Source organism: Somniosus microcephalus, chromosome 17 (assembly GCF_052327205.1).
Source record: "Somniosus microcephalus isolate GS21.2 chromosome 17, FLI_Smic_1.0, whole genome shotgun sequence".
NCBI lineage: Eukaryota > Metazoa > Chordata > Chondrichthyes > Squaliformes > Somniosidae > Somniosus > Somniosus microcephalus.
Window position 1 is genome coordinate 12,973,419 of NC_141003.1, and position 14,153 is coordinate 12,987,571.

Below are 14,153 nucleotides of genomic sequence, written 5' to 3' on the forward strand. Positions count from 1 at the left end.
GCTAGATTATATTGCCAAAATAATAGAGCTCAACTTCCCAGAAGTAAGATCAAAGCCGTACAGTACCCTGGTTAGACTTCACCCTAGTACTGCAGCTATTGAGGTCCTAGGAGGAGCGTGGTGAAGCCAATCCCTGGTGACTCAGAGACAAGCTATGACATGCAACTTGATAAACTAGGGTTCTACAGTCTCATAGCGAGACATACCTTAGGAGGTATACAAGATACTGAAATGGGATAGGAGAAAAAAAAACCAAAAAACATCTCTCTCAGCTATGCCAACGCAGTAAGATAAAAGGACACAGGTTCAGGAATGAGAGACATGAATTTAGGAGCCACTACAAATGAGCTGCTATAGTCACACTGATCAATATAGTGTCCTTGCTCAAGATTAAGAGATATACACCGTGAGTTGCTAATCTCCAGAACTTGCTGAAGGGGATAGAGGGGGAGATGGGGAACAGAGAGAGAGAGAAAGGTAAAAAAAAAGTAAATATTTTTATTAGGGTCGTTTTGACAACTTAATGTTACAGTAACACCGTTCCTTCACTAGAGGGCCTCCCTGGTAAAGTGAAACAACCCTGGCTATGAAACAGAACTGCAAAGCTCAATTTTCTCCTGTATGACAGTATTTTGACACAAATTTATCTCCTTCAGGGTAGTGGAATTTTTGTAGCGGAAAGCTCAGAATATACTGCAAGTAAAAGCGAGAGATGGAGAGTCAGCATCAATTGCATCGACTTAAACGCCTAGAGGCTCATCCAGTTTAAACTCCCAAGAAGTAACTAGGAGACCGTCAATAAACCAGGTAGAAGTGAATAAAATAACCAAAAAAAAGTGCCCATTTCAGTTTCTACTTACTCTAAATTTCCTTCCACTTGCTTAAAACCGGCCTTACTGTAAGAATTCAGTCTCAAAGAAAACCAGCCAAAGCCTTTGAACGGTTAATCAATAGCAGGAGTGGCCAACCATTCAAAGTTCAAGAGCCAAGAGCAAAAAAATTGCACATCAATAAATCCACAAACCCAGTATACTGGGATGCTAACTGGGAGTTTCACTAACTGCAAGAAGATCAGGCCAGCAATTTTAAAAACCTAGGCCATCAGTCTGACTTTTGACATGCTTCAGATTATTTCTTTTACTTAAAATCTAGATTTTCTCTGAGGGAGTGCTGCACTGTCGGAGGTGCCGTCTTTAGGATGAGGTGTTAAACCCAAGGCCCCGCCCGCTCCCTCAGCTGGATGTAAAAGATCCCACGGCTCTATTTGAAGAAGCAGGGGAGTTACCCCTGGCCAATATTTATCCCCCAATCAACATCACTAAAACAATTCTCTGGTCATTCAGCTCATTGCTGTTTGTAGGAGCTTGCTGCGTGCAAATTGGCTGCCGCGTTTCTTACATTACAACAGTGACTGCACTTCAAAAAAGTACTACAATGGCTGTAAAACGCTTTGGGGTGCACCGAGGTCATGAAAGGCGCTATATAAATGCAATATCTTCCGTTCGTCCATCCCTCTCCTCGTCTCTCTTTGACTACTGCCAGTAGCTATGCTGTAAACCCGAATAGTCCCGCCACCCCAGCAACGTTGGAAGCTTGTGCTCGATGTTTGCTGGAGTTGCGTCGCTCTTTTGCCAGGTCCTCGACTGAATCGGTTTAGAAGTCAACTGGGCTTGGCAGCTCCTTCCCCCTGTCTGCTGGACGGGGAGGCTCATTCAGGCTAAAATGAACTTACATTATAATTAATTCCAACTGTACACGTTATTCCAGACCAGAACGGAAGGCATGCTTCCCTGTTTTCTTGCGACTGATCAGGTCCAATGTAATTCCCTCATTGGAGTCCGGTGCTAAAGAAGGAGCTGCATTTCAGACACAGAAGAACTGTGTGTGCCTCACACGGAAGCAGTTGGGCACCTCTGGTACATGCAGGAATCAGATATTCCAGTGTGAGTTTCCATTTTATATCAGTCAAAAAATACCCTTCGAATACATTATCACAACTAATTCCCCATCCACCAGATCAGCAGCGACAAAGGGGCTGAATGAATTCACTCCACTGTTGTCGGTTCTGAACTAGCCTGGCCGCCTCAGTCACCTGTATCCCTTCCTGTGACCAGTCACTCTCGACATTGTCTATCCAGCGCTTCCTTGGTCTTCATCAGATTCTTGCTCCACGTACCTGTGTGTGCAGGGCCATGAAAGGTATTCCAGCCGTTTCCATTCTTGAAACCATCGCAGTCGTCTTTCTCTGATTTTCTGTATAAACGTTGTTCCTTGTCCAAGCCATAGGAACAGGAGGAGGCCATTCAGCCCCTCAAGCCTGTTCTGCCATTCAATGAGATCATGGCTGATCTGCAACTTAACTCCATATACCTGCCTTTGGCCCATATCCCTTAATAGCTTTGGTTAACAAAAAGCCATCAATCTCAGATTTAAAATTAATTGATCTAGTATCAGTTGTCGTTTGCAGAATGTTCCAAACTTCTACCACCCTTTGTGTGTAGAAGTGTTTCCTAATTTCACTCCTGAAAAGGTCTGGCTCTAATTTTTAGACGATGCCCCCAGTCCTAGAATCCCCAACTAGTGGAAATAGGGTAGATAGAGGGAAACTATCAGTTCCCCTTAATATCTTGAAAACTTCAATCAAATCACCCCTTAACCTTCTAAATTCTAGGGAATGCAACCCTAGTTTGTGTAATCTCTCCTTGTAATTAGATTATTCGCGAGTCCTTTGTCTCCTGGCTACTCCCAGTATTCCTCTCATCCAACTCATCTCTGCAGTTGGTATCTTTTGCTCGTCAACTTTGCTCATGGACCGGTTTCTGATGCTTTTGGATGATTAAGCAGAATAAAGATATTTTGGTAAAAAATGAAGATAAAAAAGTGTATAACATAAAATTCTAACAGGACTAGACCGACTAGATGCAGGAAGGCTATTCCCGATGGCGGGGGAGTCCAGTACCAGGGGTCACAGTCTAAGGATAAGGGGTAAGCCATTTAGGACTGAGATGAGGAGGAATTTCTTCACCCAGAGAGTGGTGAACCTGTGGAATTCTCTACCACAGAAGACAGTTGAGGCCAATTCACTAAATATATTCAAGAAGGAGTTAGATATATTTCTTAAGGCTAAGGGGATCAAAGGATATGGGGAGAAAGCAGGGACAGGGTACTGAATTTGGATGATCAGCCATGAGCTCGTTGAATGGCAGAGCAGGCTCGAGGGGCCGAATGGCCTACTCCTGCTCCTATCTTCTATGTTTCTATGAAATAACCATTGCTTTGTACACTCTTACCTTCATTTATTCAGTATGTCCCATTTCCATACTGAAAGGGAATGAGCAGAGTTTAAACACACACATCCATCTCTCAAGAGGAGAAAAGAAAACTTACTTCTATCGTGGGATCATACTCATCCACAAAGTGGTTCTGAATAAGTTGGATCGTCAGAGCGCTTTTGCCTACGCCACCAGCTCCAACCACCACTAGTTTGTACTCGGTCATCTTTCTTGCTCAGGGACAGACCTGTGTAAGGAAAAAGGGCCACATCATTAGCAACATGGGAACAGGCGCAGATACAGCAGTGCAGTGGTTCCATTGCTGGACTAGTAATCCATAGAATGAGTTCAAATCCCAAATCAAATCTGAATTCAGTTTACAAACAAATCTGGGATAAAAAGCTGGTGTCAGTAAAAGTGACCATGAAGTTGTTGAATGTTATAAAAACCCAACTCGTTCATCAATATCCTTTAGGGAAGGAAACCTGTCGTCCTTACCCGGTCTGGCCTGTATGTGACTCCAGTCCCACATGAACACGGCTGGCTCTACGCTGCCTCCTGAAATGACCGCTCAGTCATATCAAACTCAGGGCAACTAGGGATAGACAATAAATGCTGGCCTTGCCAGCAATGCCCACATCCAGAGAACAAATTTTTATTTTAAAAAAAATACCCCTTTGAGCCTGCTCCACCATTCAATTAGATTATCACGGTTACACGCAACCAAAAAGCTACACAATTTGAAAACTTAAAACTTGTCAACTACTAACAGTATAAACTGTGTAACATTACTCAGCAAATGTCAGTCAAGGGTTAGGTGTAAGCCTTGGTTCAGTGGGTAGCACTCTCGCTTGAGTGAGAAGGTTGTGGGTTCAGGCCCCACTCCAGAGACTTCAGCACATAATCCAGCCCGACACGCCAGTGCGGCGCTGAGCGAGTGCTGCACTGTCAGATGAGACATTAAACCGAGGCTCTGTCTGGCCTCTCGGGTGGATGTAAAAGACCACATGACACTAACAAAAAAAGTTAATCAGGTTATCACACTGCTGTTTGTGGGAACTTGCTGTGTGTAAATTGGCTGCCGCGTTTCCCACATTACAACAGTGACTACACTTCAAAAAGTACTTCATGGGCTGTAAAACGCTTTGGGATGTCCCGGGGTCAGGAAAGGCGCTATAGAAATAAAAACTTTTTTTTCCTCTTTTCATCAATGCAACGACTGTGTTGGCCAGCAGTTAAAGAGCTGGGATTTGTCCTAAACTTGTGCAGTTGCATATCCGAGGTTGAAGCTAATTCTATTTTGTAACAGTGTCCCAGCAGCCACACAAGCCGTGGCCTTAAAACTCCCACTACATGGCGATGCAAAAGAAATGATTACACCAGTGCTCATGAGCAAGCGCTTGATCTTTAAATCACTGCCAGCATCATTTCTGGGTCACAAAGACAGAATTATTGCACATCTCAATTTGCGTTTAGATGTCGCAAAAAGGTTTTGGGTTACCATTGAATGTCAAGCGTATTCAATTATTTCAGTTATGAAAGTGCGCAGCTTTTTAAAAAAAACTCACAGGACAATGTTAGTGGGCATGTTATTGGAATCACAGCAATTCAAGTCATTAGATAAAAGTTGGCATAAACAGCACCAGACCACTCTCCGAACTGATCACAAGGCAGGATCCCGTTTTTCAATTACCCACCCGTTGCCCCAGGGCTGAAATGCCAACAGAGACTAAATCAAACCTTAGATTAAAATTTGAATTTTTTTTTAAAAAGGAGGATAAAAGACATTTAGTGGGAACGATACTGACCTATGGTTATACAAGTGTTGTCAGGGCTTGCCCTGGGGCATTTGAGATGGCATTACAGTATCTATTTAGGGAGAGGGAGGGGCTGAGAGAGCGAGCAAGCGAGAGACACCCACCCACACAGGCAGACGGAGAGCGAGGGAGACACACACACACACACACACACACACACACACACACACACCGAGCGAGCGAGCTTTTGATCTGGAAGGAGAAACAATATATGGGGACTTTTCAAAGCTGTCCAGTTGGTAGAAATCATGAGGATTTAATGTTTTACAACGGTTTAATTAAACAGCAGTTTTATTTCAAGGCAAATTTAACTGTTCCACTGAATGGAGTGGAGTAGATTACAGACACGAAGTCCATTAAATTTTCAGATGCAGTGCCCTCAGTCATGGCTAAAAGTTTTAAAATAGCTCGTGCTAACGATTCGATGAGATTCCAAGTTGGTGCTGCTCAATTGCAGGAAGGGATGGTTTGTGTATTTCTGCCACTAACCCCTGCTCTTCAACCCCAGTTCCCAGAAAACCACAGAGTCAAAACCCAGAGGAAGAGGAGATTAATAAACCACACCTAAATGGAACTGAATTCGACTGAAAATACTTGGGAGTGTCACTGACAGATAGCGCTAAAAATAAACACCCACAGCAAGCAGCCCAGTTTACTCAGCTCCTCAGACACCAGAGCTAGTTTCTTTTTGTGACAACCAGGAACAGGAGGAGGCCACTCAACCCCTCGAGCCCGTTCTGCTGTTCAATGAGATCATGGCTGATCTGTATCTCATGGAGAAACTATTTGGATCTTACTTAATAGAAGGCCAGTGAGGAAATTAAAACAAACTAGCTCCCACAAAGGGTTTCTTATTCTTGCTGAGGTCACTTTTTTTTTTAAAAAGTGAGCAATATGCCAATATTAATATTAACGCAGAGTAACAGCAGAGCTCTGAAAGCATAGGTACTGAAAGGGCTACAAAAATCATTTCCCCCAGGTTTTGCGCTTGTAGTTAAAGGCTTTCTACATTTGAGACTCTGATCAAAATGTCGCAACATTCTATGGCAGTAAACCGTCTGCAAAAGCACCAATATTTTCTGGGTGAGAGGAACCGGGCGTGCAACAGTGAGTAGAGACCACCCCCAGCCCCCTCCTTCGGGTTTTATTTCCACTGCCGCCCTGAAACCCACCACATCACAGCCAGATCCAGCCCCCAACACCTGCATCGCGAACAGTTTGGTGGGGGGGGTGGAAGAGAACTATTTTAGTGGCTTAAAAATAAACTTTGTTACAGCAAATACTTGGAAAATGCACACACAGACTTTTTGTTTATGAAATTTGCGTTTATTAAAGGCTGAATAAATTGGCAAACGTATCAAGTGCCTGAAGGGCAGAACTGGCCGACAATGGGGAGAAGTGTTTGGTGGGTGCCCGATACCCCAAAGCAGTGCAGGCCTCATTCTCCTGGGCTCCCCCTTCACCTCATGGCTGCCAAGCAAAGGCCTCTGCCAATACTACCAGACCCTGAACTCCCTTCCCAGTCCACTAGAATCCCAGATCCATTATCCCTACAGCTTCTCCAACCCACTCCCAGATCCTAGGATCCCCCCTTTTACAGTGCCTGTAAACTGCTGGGGTCACCATTCTAGCGCTGAGACACTGGGTGCACCCCCCAGTGCTCCCCGATCCCAGGACTATTGAATAATCTCTCAAGACCCCTCTTCCAGTGCTCCCTAATTGCAGGACCCACCCCAATGCTCCCAAAACCCCTCAACCCAGGACTCTGTAAAGTACTGCTAGGTGCCAAAGCCTCATCCTCATACTGCCAGACTACAGGTCCTCTTCCTAGTGTTCCCAGGGCCACCTGTTCTGTTGATGAATCAATATCTCTGATGAAACACTTGGCATAAAAATCTCTGTTCTTATAATACTACCAACTCACCATGAGCAAATGCAAAATTATATATATATTTTTAATTTGTTTATGGGATGTGGGCATCGCTGGCAAGGCCAGCATTTATTGTCCATCCCTAATTGCCCGAGAAGCTGGTGGTGAGCCACCTTCTTGAACCGCTGCAGTCCGTGTGGTGAAGGTGCTCCCACAGTGCTGTTAGGGAGGGAGTTCCAGGATTTTGACCCAGCGACGATGAAGGAACAGCGATATACTAAGTCAGGATGGTGTGTGACTTGGAGGGGAACTTGGAGGTGGTGGTGTTCCCATGCGCCTGCTGCCCTTGTCCTTCTAGGTGGAAGAGGTCGCGGATTTGGGAGGTGCTGCCGAAGAAGCCTTGGCGAGTTGCTGCAGTGCATCTTGTAGATGGTGCACACTGCAGCCACGGTACGCCGGTGGTGGAGGGAGTGAATGTTTAAGGTGTTGGATGGGGTGCCAGTCAAGGGGGCTGCTTTGTCCTGGATGGTGTCGCGCTTCTTGAGTGTTGTTGGAGCTGCACTCATCCAGGCAAGTGGAGAGTATTCCATCACACTCCTGACTTGTGCCTTGTAGATGGTGGAAAGGCTTTGGGGAGTCAGGAGGTGAGACACTCGCCGCATAATACCTAGCCTCTGACCTGCTCTTGTTGCCACAGTATTTATGTGGCTGGTCCAGTTAAGTTATCAGCTAGCAATGCATCAAAAGTCCTTTGCCCTTCCTCCAAGTGTCACATTAATATTTGTGAAGACTATTTCAGTCACAGTTAAAACATAGTAACAAGAATTGCTCGACAAAAAAAGACCAAGGTTCATCTAGTTCCCCTTCTACCATCCTGGTAGTCACATGAAACAACAATAATGGAGTTGTTGACTAACCACAGTAATCAATCTCTATCAACGAGTCTACAACAGACCCAGACATGAGGTGAGGAAAACCCCAGTGATGGAGAGCTTTGGGAACCAGAGGTCCACAGTCACCTGTCCCTCCCAAGCCAGCTACACTCGCCACACGTCATGTCTCCAATTACTCATATACTGCATCCTAAAATGGTATTTTCCGAACAGAAATCTAATTTGCATTTGAATGAATCAACACTATCAGCTTCCACCGTCTCCCTAGGGAGCCTGTTCCACAGACTGACCACTCGCTCACTGAAATAACGTTTCCACGGATTAGTTTTGAATTTACCCCCCTTCGTATCTATTTTACTTACTTCAGATTGAATCCTCCAAGCTGTGCCTCCAAGGCAGGGGGCACTGTTGCCTACTTACCTCTGGACCTCTCGGTTATGTCTGCAAGGCAGGTGGTGGTGTTGTCTACAGCACGACCCACCCAAGCTTTCAAAGTCAGGCCGATGGCCCAAATACTCCCGGTCACAACGGAGCCCGATTCGACGCAGCCAGTTGTCTCCCGACACCACATTGCCCCCACCTCTCCTGACTGACTTGAAGATTAGGATTCAGAGTCCAACACGGGCTTGAGAAAATAGCTTTCGAATTCCTTTAGCATGCATTGAGAATGCGAATGGCCAGGCACGCACCCTTGGTGACTGCAGGGGAGGGAGGAGTACCTCAGGAGTCAATGGTCAGTCTTGGATGGCGGGAGTCATTTCTTAAAAAGGTCCCCCCAGCAGCAACGTGGGGAAGTCTGCTACCGCTTTTAAATAGGAGGAGGAGGAGTCACTGCTGCGTAAAGCTCTTCTAGGCATTGAAGGGAATGGATTCTTCACTCCCTCAACCCGAATATCTTCCTGCACTCTTGCCTCTCACTGCATCCCCATCCATTCACAATGCCCATGGGTTACACCCACCCCCCTCCAAAATCACCACACTTTTCTCAATAGCCCTCTATAACCTACATTCCGCTGTTACCACTCCCCTAGGATCCTCCTTCCCAGTAATCCCCCTCCCTAATGCACCCACACCCTGCCACTGGCATTCCAAGCTGCCTCAGCCCATCCAGCCTCTCGCCCTTACCACATCTAGTGCTCCTCCCAGTAAACATTTGGTAGACAGGTTACCGATTCAGTTTCCGTGCCAAGTGCTGTAGTGGTATTTTTTAACAAGTGGGTGTACTGTACATTATTTCTAAAGGGGGTGGTAGCGACTCCTGGATCATGTTTCATGTCCCTTGCCAAAGAAAAAATTGATTTTAGGTACTTTATCCTACACCAAATATTTTCCTGTGTGTACTGCTTCGTGAGAATATACCCCACTTAGTTGGACTGAACAGTGCATGACAAGTGGTGCAATCTATTTACAAGATACACATGCTGTACAAATTACACACAAAATACATGGAGCCTAGAAATTACTGCAGTATCGGTCATATTAGTGGATGAACATTTAATGCAATCAATGATATTCCGCTCGCCACTATTTTAACAGTTGTTAACCCACTTATTTTAAATGTTAAGCATCTCAGTTAAAATGGCAAACAGAGGAATGTTATACAAATGTTCATCCACTAATATCACCAATAGTCATTTCAAAATGTGCCCCGAATAATATTACATAGCATCAACAATAGCTTTTCATTAGCTTAATGCCACATAGACTAACACTCAGATGACTGGTAATTTGAAGTACAGATACTCAGTAAATCCTGTACACACCAATGATGAATTTGAATCCAAAAATACCAACACATCCTGCAATAGTCTAGTAAAAATGCAATTAGACATAGTCAATGACCACAAAACAGTAGCCATTGCATTATATATTAAAATTACCGCCCCATCAGTCTACTCAATCAGCAGCAAAGTGATGGAAGGTGCCGTTGACAGTGCTATCAAGCGGCACTTACTCACCAATAACCTGCTCACAGATACCCAGTTTGGGTTCCGCCAAGACCACTCGGCTCCAGACCTCATTACAGCCTTGGTCCAAACATGGACAAAAGGAGCTGAATTCCAGAGGTGAGGCGAGAGAGACTGCCCTTGACATCAAGGCAGCATTTGACCAAGTGTGGCATCAAGGAGCCCTAGTAAAACTGGTCAATGGGAATCGGGGGGGGGGGGGGGTTGGGGAAGAAACCCTCCACCGGCTGAAGTCATACCTGGCACTAAGGAAGATGGTTGGGGGGTCAATCATCTCAGCCCCAGGACATCGCTGCAGGAGCTCCTCAGGGTAGTGTCCTCGGCCCAACCATCTTCAGCTGCTTCAGCAATGACCTTCCCTCCATCATAAGGTCAGAAGTGGGGATGTTCGCTGATGATTGCACAGTGTTCAGTTATATTCACAACTCCTCAGATAATGAAGCAGTCTGTGCCCGCATGCAGCAAGATCTGGATGACATTCAGGCTTGGGCTGATAAGTGGCAAGTAACATTTGCACTACACAAGTGCCAGACAATGACTATCTCCAACAAGCGAGAGTCTAACAACCATTCCTTGACATTCAACGGCATTACCATCGCCGAATCCCCCACCATCAACATCCTGGGGGGGGGTCACCATTGACCAGAAACTCAACTGAACTAGTCACAAATACTGTGGCTACAAGAGTAGGTCAGAGACTAGGTATTCTGCAGCGAGTGTCTCACCTCCCAACTCCCCAAAGCATTTCCACCATCTACAATGCACAAGTAAGGAGTGTGATGGAATACTCTCCACTTGCCTGGATGAGTGCAGCTCCAACACCACAAGAAGCTCGGCATCATCCAGGACAAAGCAGCCCACTTGATTGGCACTCCAACCACCCCCTTAAACATTCACTCCCTCCACCACTGACACACCGTGGCTGCAGTATGTACCATCTCCAAGATGCACTGCAGCAACTCGCCAAGGCTTCTTCGGCAGCACCTCCCAAACCCGCGACCTCTACCACCTGGAAGGACAAGGGCAGCAGGTGCATGGGAGCCCCATCACCTGCAGGTTCCCCTCCAAGTTACACACCATCCTGACTTGGAAATATATCACTGTTCCTTCATCGTCGCTGGGTCAAAATCCTGGAACTCCCTCCCTAACAGCACTGTGGGAGTACCTTCACCACACGGACTGCAGTGGATCAAGGTGGTGGCTCATCACCACCTTCTCAAGGGCAATTAGGGATGGGCAATAAATGCCAGCGACGCCCACATCCCACAAATGAATAAAAAAATTGTGTTGCAGGTAGCAGCCTTGGATCAGTGGTATCGCCTTGCCTTGGAGTCAGAAGGACGTGGGGGACAAATACCACTCCAGAGATTTGAGCACATAATCCAGGCCGACACTGTCGGAGGTGCCGTCTTTCGGATAAAACATTAAACCGAGGCCCCTCTCAGCTGGGCGTAAAAGATCCCATAACACTACTCAAAGCAGAACAGGGGAGTTCTCCCCAGTGTCCTGGCCAATATTTATCCCTCAAACATCACGACTAAAACAGATTATCTTATCATGCGTCTCATTGCTGTTTGTGGGACCTTGCTGTGTGGTTGTGAAAGGCGCTATATAAATGCAAGTCCATTCCTTACATGGGTTGAAACAGCACATCCTTCGACCCACCATGTGGGCCCCCACAGGATATCCCCAGCGTATATTTATAAGGGGGGGGGAAAGCAACTACAAGGTCAACAGCCAAACATCAGTAAAAGGTTAAATTACGGAAACTATTCCGAGTGGGAAACTCGAATCTGAAGATGTTACTGTGATGAAATAGGGAGATGTTTGCATTTTACTTTATACGAAGTTAGGGTAAATTGGATTTAAAAGTTGGCTTCAACCATGAGGGCCCCATTCTCCACTCTGCAGCCAACTAGGTGAATGGGTCACCATTGCCAATCAGAACTCGACAGCGCAATCAATGGGAAAGCTAGATCTTAAATGGGATTTGCTGGCTTGTTTCATTGCTTAACTAAACGGCTCAAGTCAAGCAGTTACTCTCGACAGTACTTGAAATGTTAACTGTTGCGGATCGACAGTGAATGGACGATTATTGGCTGTCGATGCTTAAACTGGCAAAGGAAGAAGTGGCAAGCCTTCAGACTTTAACACCTCACCTCTCGATGCAAAATCTGTTAAAAATCTCAGATTGTTTACAGCAAGGAAATGGCTGTAACCTGGCAAGTTCGAGCTCTAGTTGCTCAGCTTTAGTTCTGGCAGCAGATCGCCATTCCATGGATGGAGTGTAACTCACATTGTCCACATCTGGGAATCTACCGAAAGACTAACCTGACAATCCCGCTGATTACCAATGTCTAAGGATATTGGGCCAATTCCAGTTTTACTGTGGTGATTCAGTATCTTGCTGTATTATAAAATCATACAGCACAGAAGGAGGCCATTCAGCCCATCGTGCTTGCTCTTTGAAATAAAAAAGGATTAGTTGGCATCATCAGATCTGTAAGTAAATCTGGCCAAGTGGTTTGAGCTTGTGCACTGGTGTAACTGCCTTCTGAAAAGAATAGCAGAGGATGTGTTGGGTATCGCACACAAACACCCCCCCCCCAATAAGTAATATGCCACAACTAGGGGTTAATAGTGGACACGCTAACCCATATATTGCACTAGTCGTGGCTCTGTGGTAGCACGCTTACCTAGGAGTCAGAAGGTTGTGAGTTCAAATCCCACTCCAAAGACTTGAAAACATAATCCAGGCTGACACTCCAGCACAGTACCGAGGGAGTGCTGCACTGTCTTTTGGATGAGATATTAAACGGAGGTCCTGTCTATCTTCTCATGTGGACATAAAAGATCCCATGGCACTGTTAGAAGAGCAGGCGTTCTTCCCGGTGTCCTGGCTAAAATTTATCACTCAACCAACATCACAAACAGATTATCTGGTCATTTATCACATTGCTGTTTGTGGGAGCTTGCCGTGTGTAAATTGGCTGCTGCATTTCCCTACATTACAACAGTGACTACATTTCAAAAGTACTTCATTGGCTGCAAAGCGCTTTGGGATGTTATTGAGGTCGTGAAAGGCGCTATATAAATGCAAGTTTTCGTTACATGATAAGGACGCAGGTTTCGATTCCCGTGTTTCATACGCAAACTGTGTCGCATAAGACAAAAGTGTTGGGGGAAAACATAAGAATTAGGGGCAGGAGTAGGCCATATGGCCCCTCGAGCCTGCTCCGCCATTCAATAAGATCATGGCTGATCTACGACCTCAACTCCACCTTCCTGCCTGATCCCCATATCCCTTGATTTCCCTAGAGTCCAAAAACCTATCTATCCCAGCCTTGAATATACTCAAAATCTAAACATTGGAAATCGCGGACAGTGTTTGTTTGGACTTTCAGAATTTTTTTGACAAGAGCACCAAATGAAAAAGGTTTCTAATTAAACTAAAAGTCTGGGAATCCACCAAGAAGATTGCTCATCAAAACCAGAAGGCGTCATGTCAGATTGGGAGGATAGGTTGAGCACGTACCGCAGGGGGGGGGGTGGCGGGTCGGTGCTTGTCGTTTCGAATCACCTGGATCGCTGAAAGGGAATTGTAAGTGTGGCGAAGGTTAAAACCACAGTAAAATGAGAGAAAACAGAGATAGAGTTAAGGATTTGCAGAACAACTTTAAAATCAGTTATGCACTTGGGCAGATGAATAGGAAATGAAAGTTAAAAGTGACATGTGTAAAGCAGCGTTCTGCAAGAAGGTAACCTCCAGCCACATGTGGTTAATTGGGAATCGAGATGTGGTGAATTGCATTTCTGATTCGTGAATAAAGAGCAAGAGGCACAGTAGCTGGTCATGTGATCTCGTATGCGCACGGTGTATACGTGTGAACTTTAACTTTTTTGCGTGTTTGTTGGTAAAATGGAGACCAAAAGCAGAGAGTGTGCAAGTGTTTTTTGGTCAGAGTATTTTAATTCCTTGGTTACTGACTGATAGACGGTTGTTCAGTAAATATACACATGCCAAGTACATTTACTGCTTTCTGCGTGTGTGTGGAAGGCGTTTTCTACTAAAATTAGGGTGTGTGGTTAAAACAGTGTTACCGGAGCCTTAGCTGTGGCAAGTCAACGACTTCCATTGGACAACGCTGATGTAAAGTACTGCACAGATTGAAAAAACTGTCGAGTCAACAATGAATGAAGCAGAATTAAAATGGAGACTTGAAGAAATAATAGATTGAGCAGTTCGAAAAGCAAACAAGATGCTGGGATATAATCATTGGAACAGTTAAATACAAGTCTACAGAGGTCGTGTTAGGACCTTACAATGCACTGGT

At 45.4% G+C, this 14,153-nt stretch overlaps 1 protein-coding gene across 6 annotated transcripts in view; it reads right to left on the bottom strand.

Moving 5' to 3' along the window:
* The window catches only part of LOC147105507 (GTPase KRas), a 48,797-nt gene that overhangs the window by 11,566 nt on the left and 23,078 nt on the right, over positions 1–14,153 (bottom strand). For all 6 annotated transcript variants that reach the window (XM_086009929.1, XM_086009926.1, XM_086009930.1 and 3 more), the window contains exon 2: positions 3,388–3,519. In XM_086009929.1, the coding sequence (XP_085866055.1) occupies positions 3,388–3,498 (111 nt within the window). In that variant the 5' untranslated portion in view covers positions 3,499–3,519. The remainder of the gene's footprint in view (positions 1–3,387; positions 3,520–14,153) is intronic.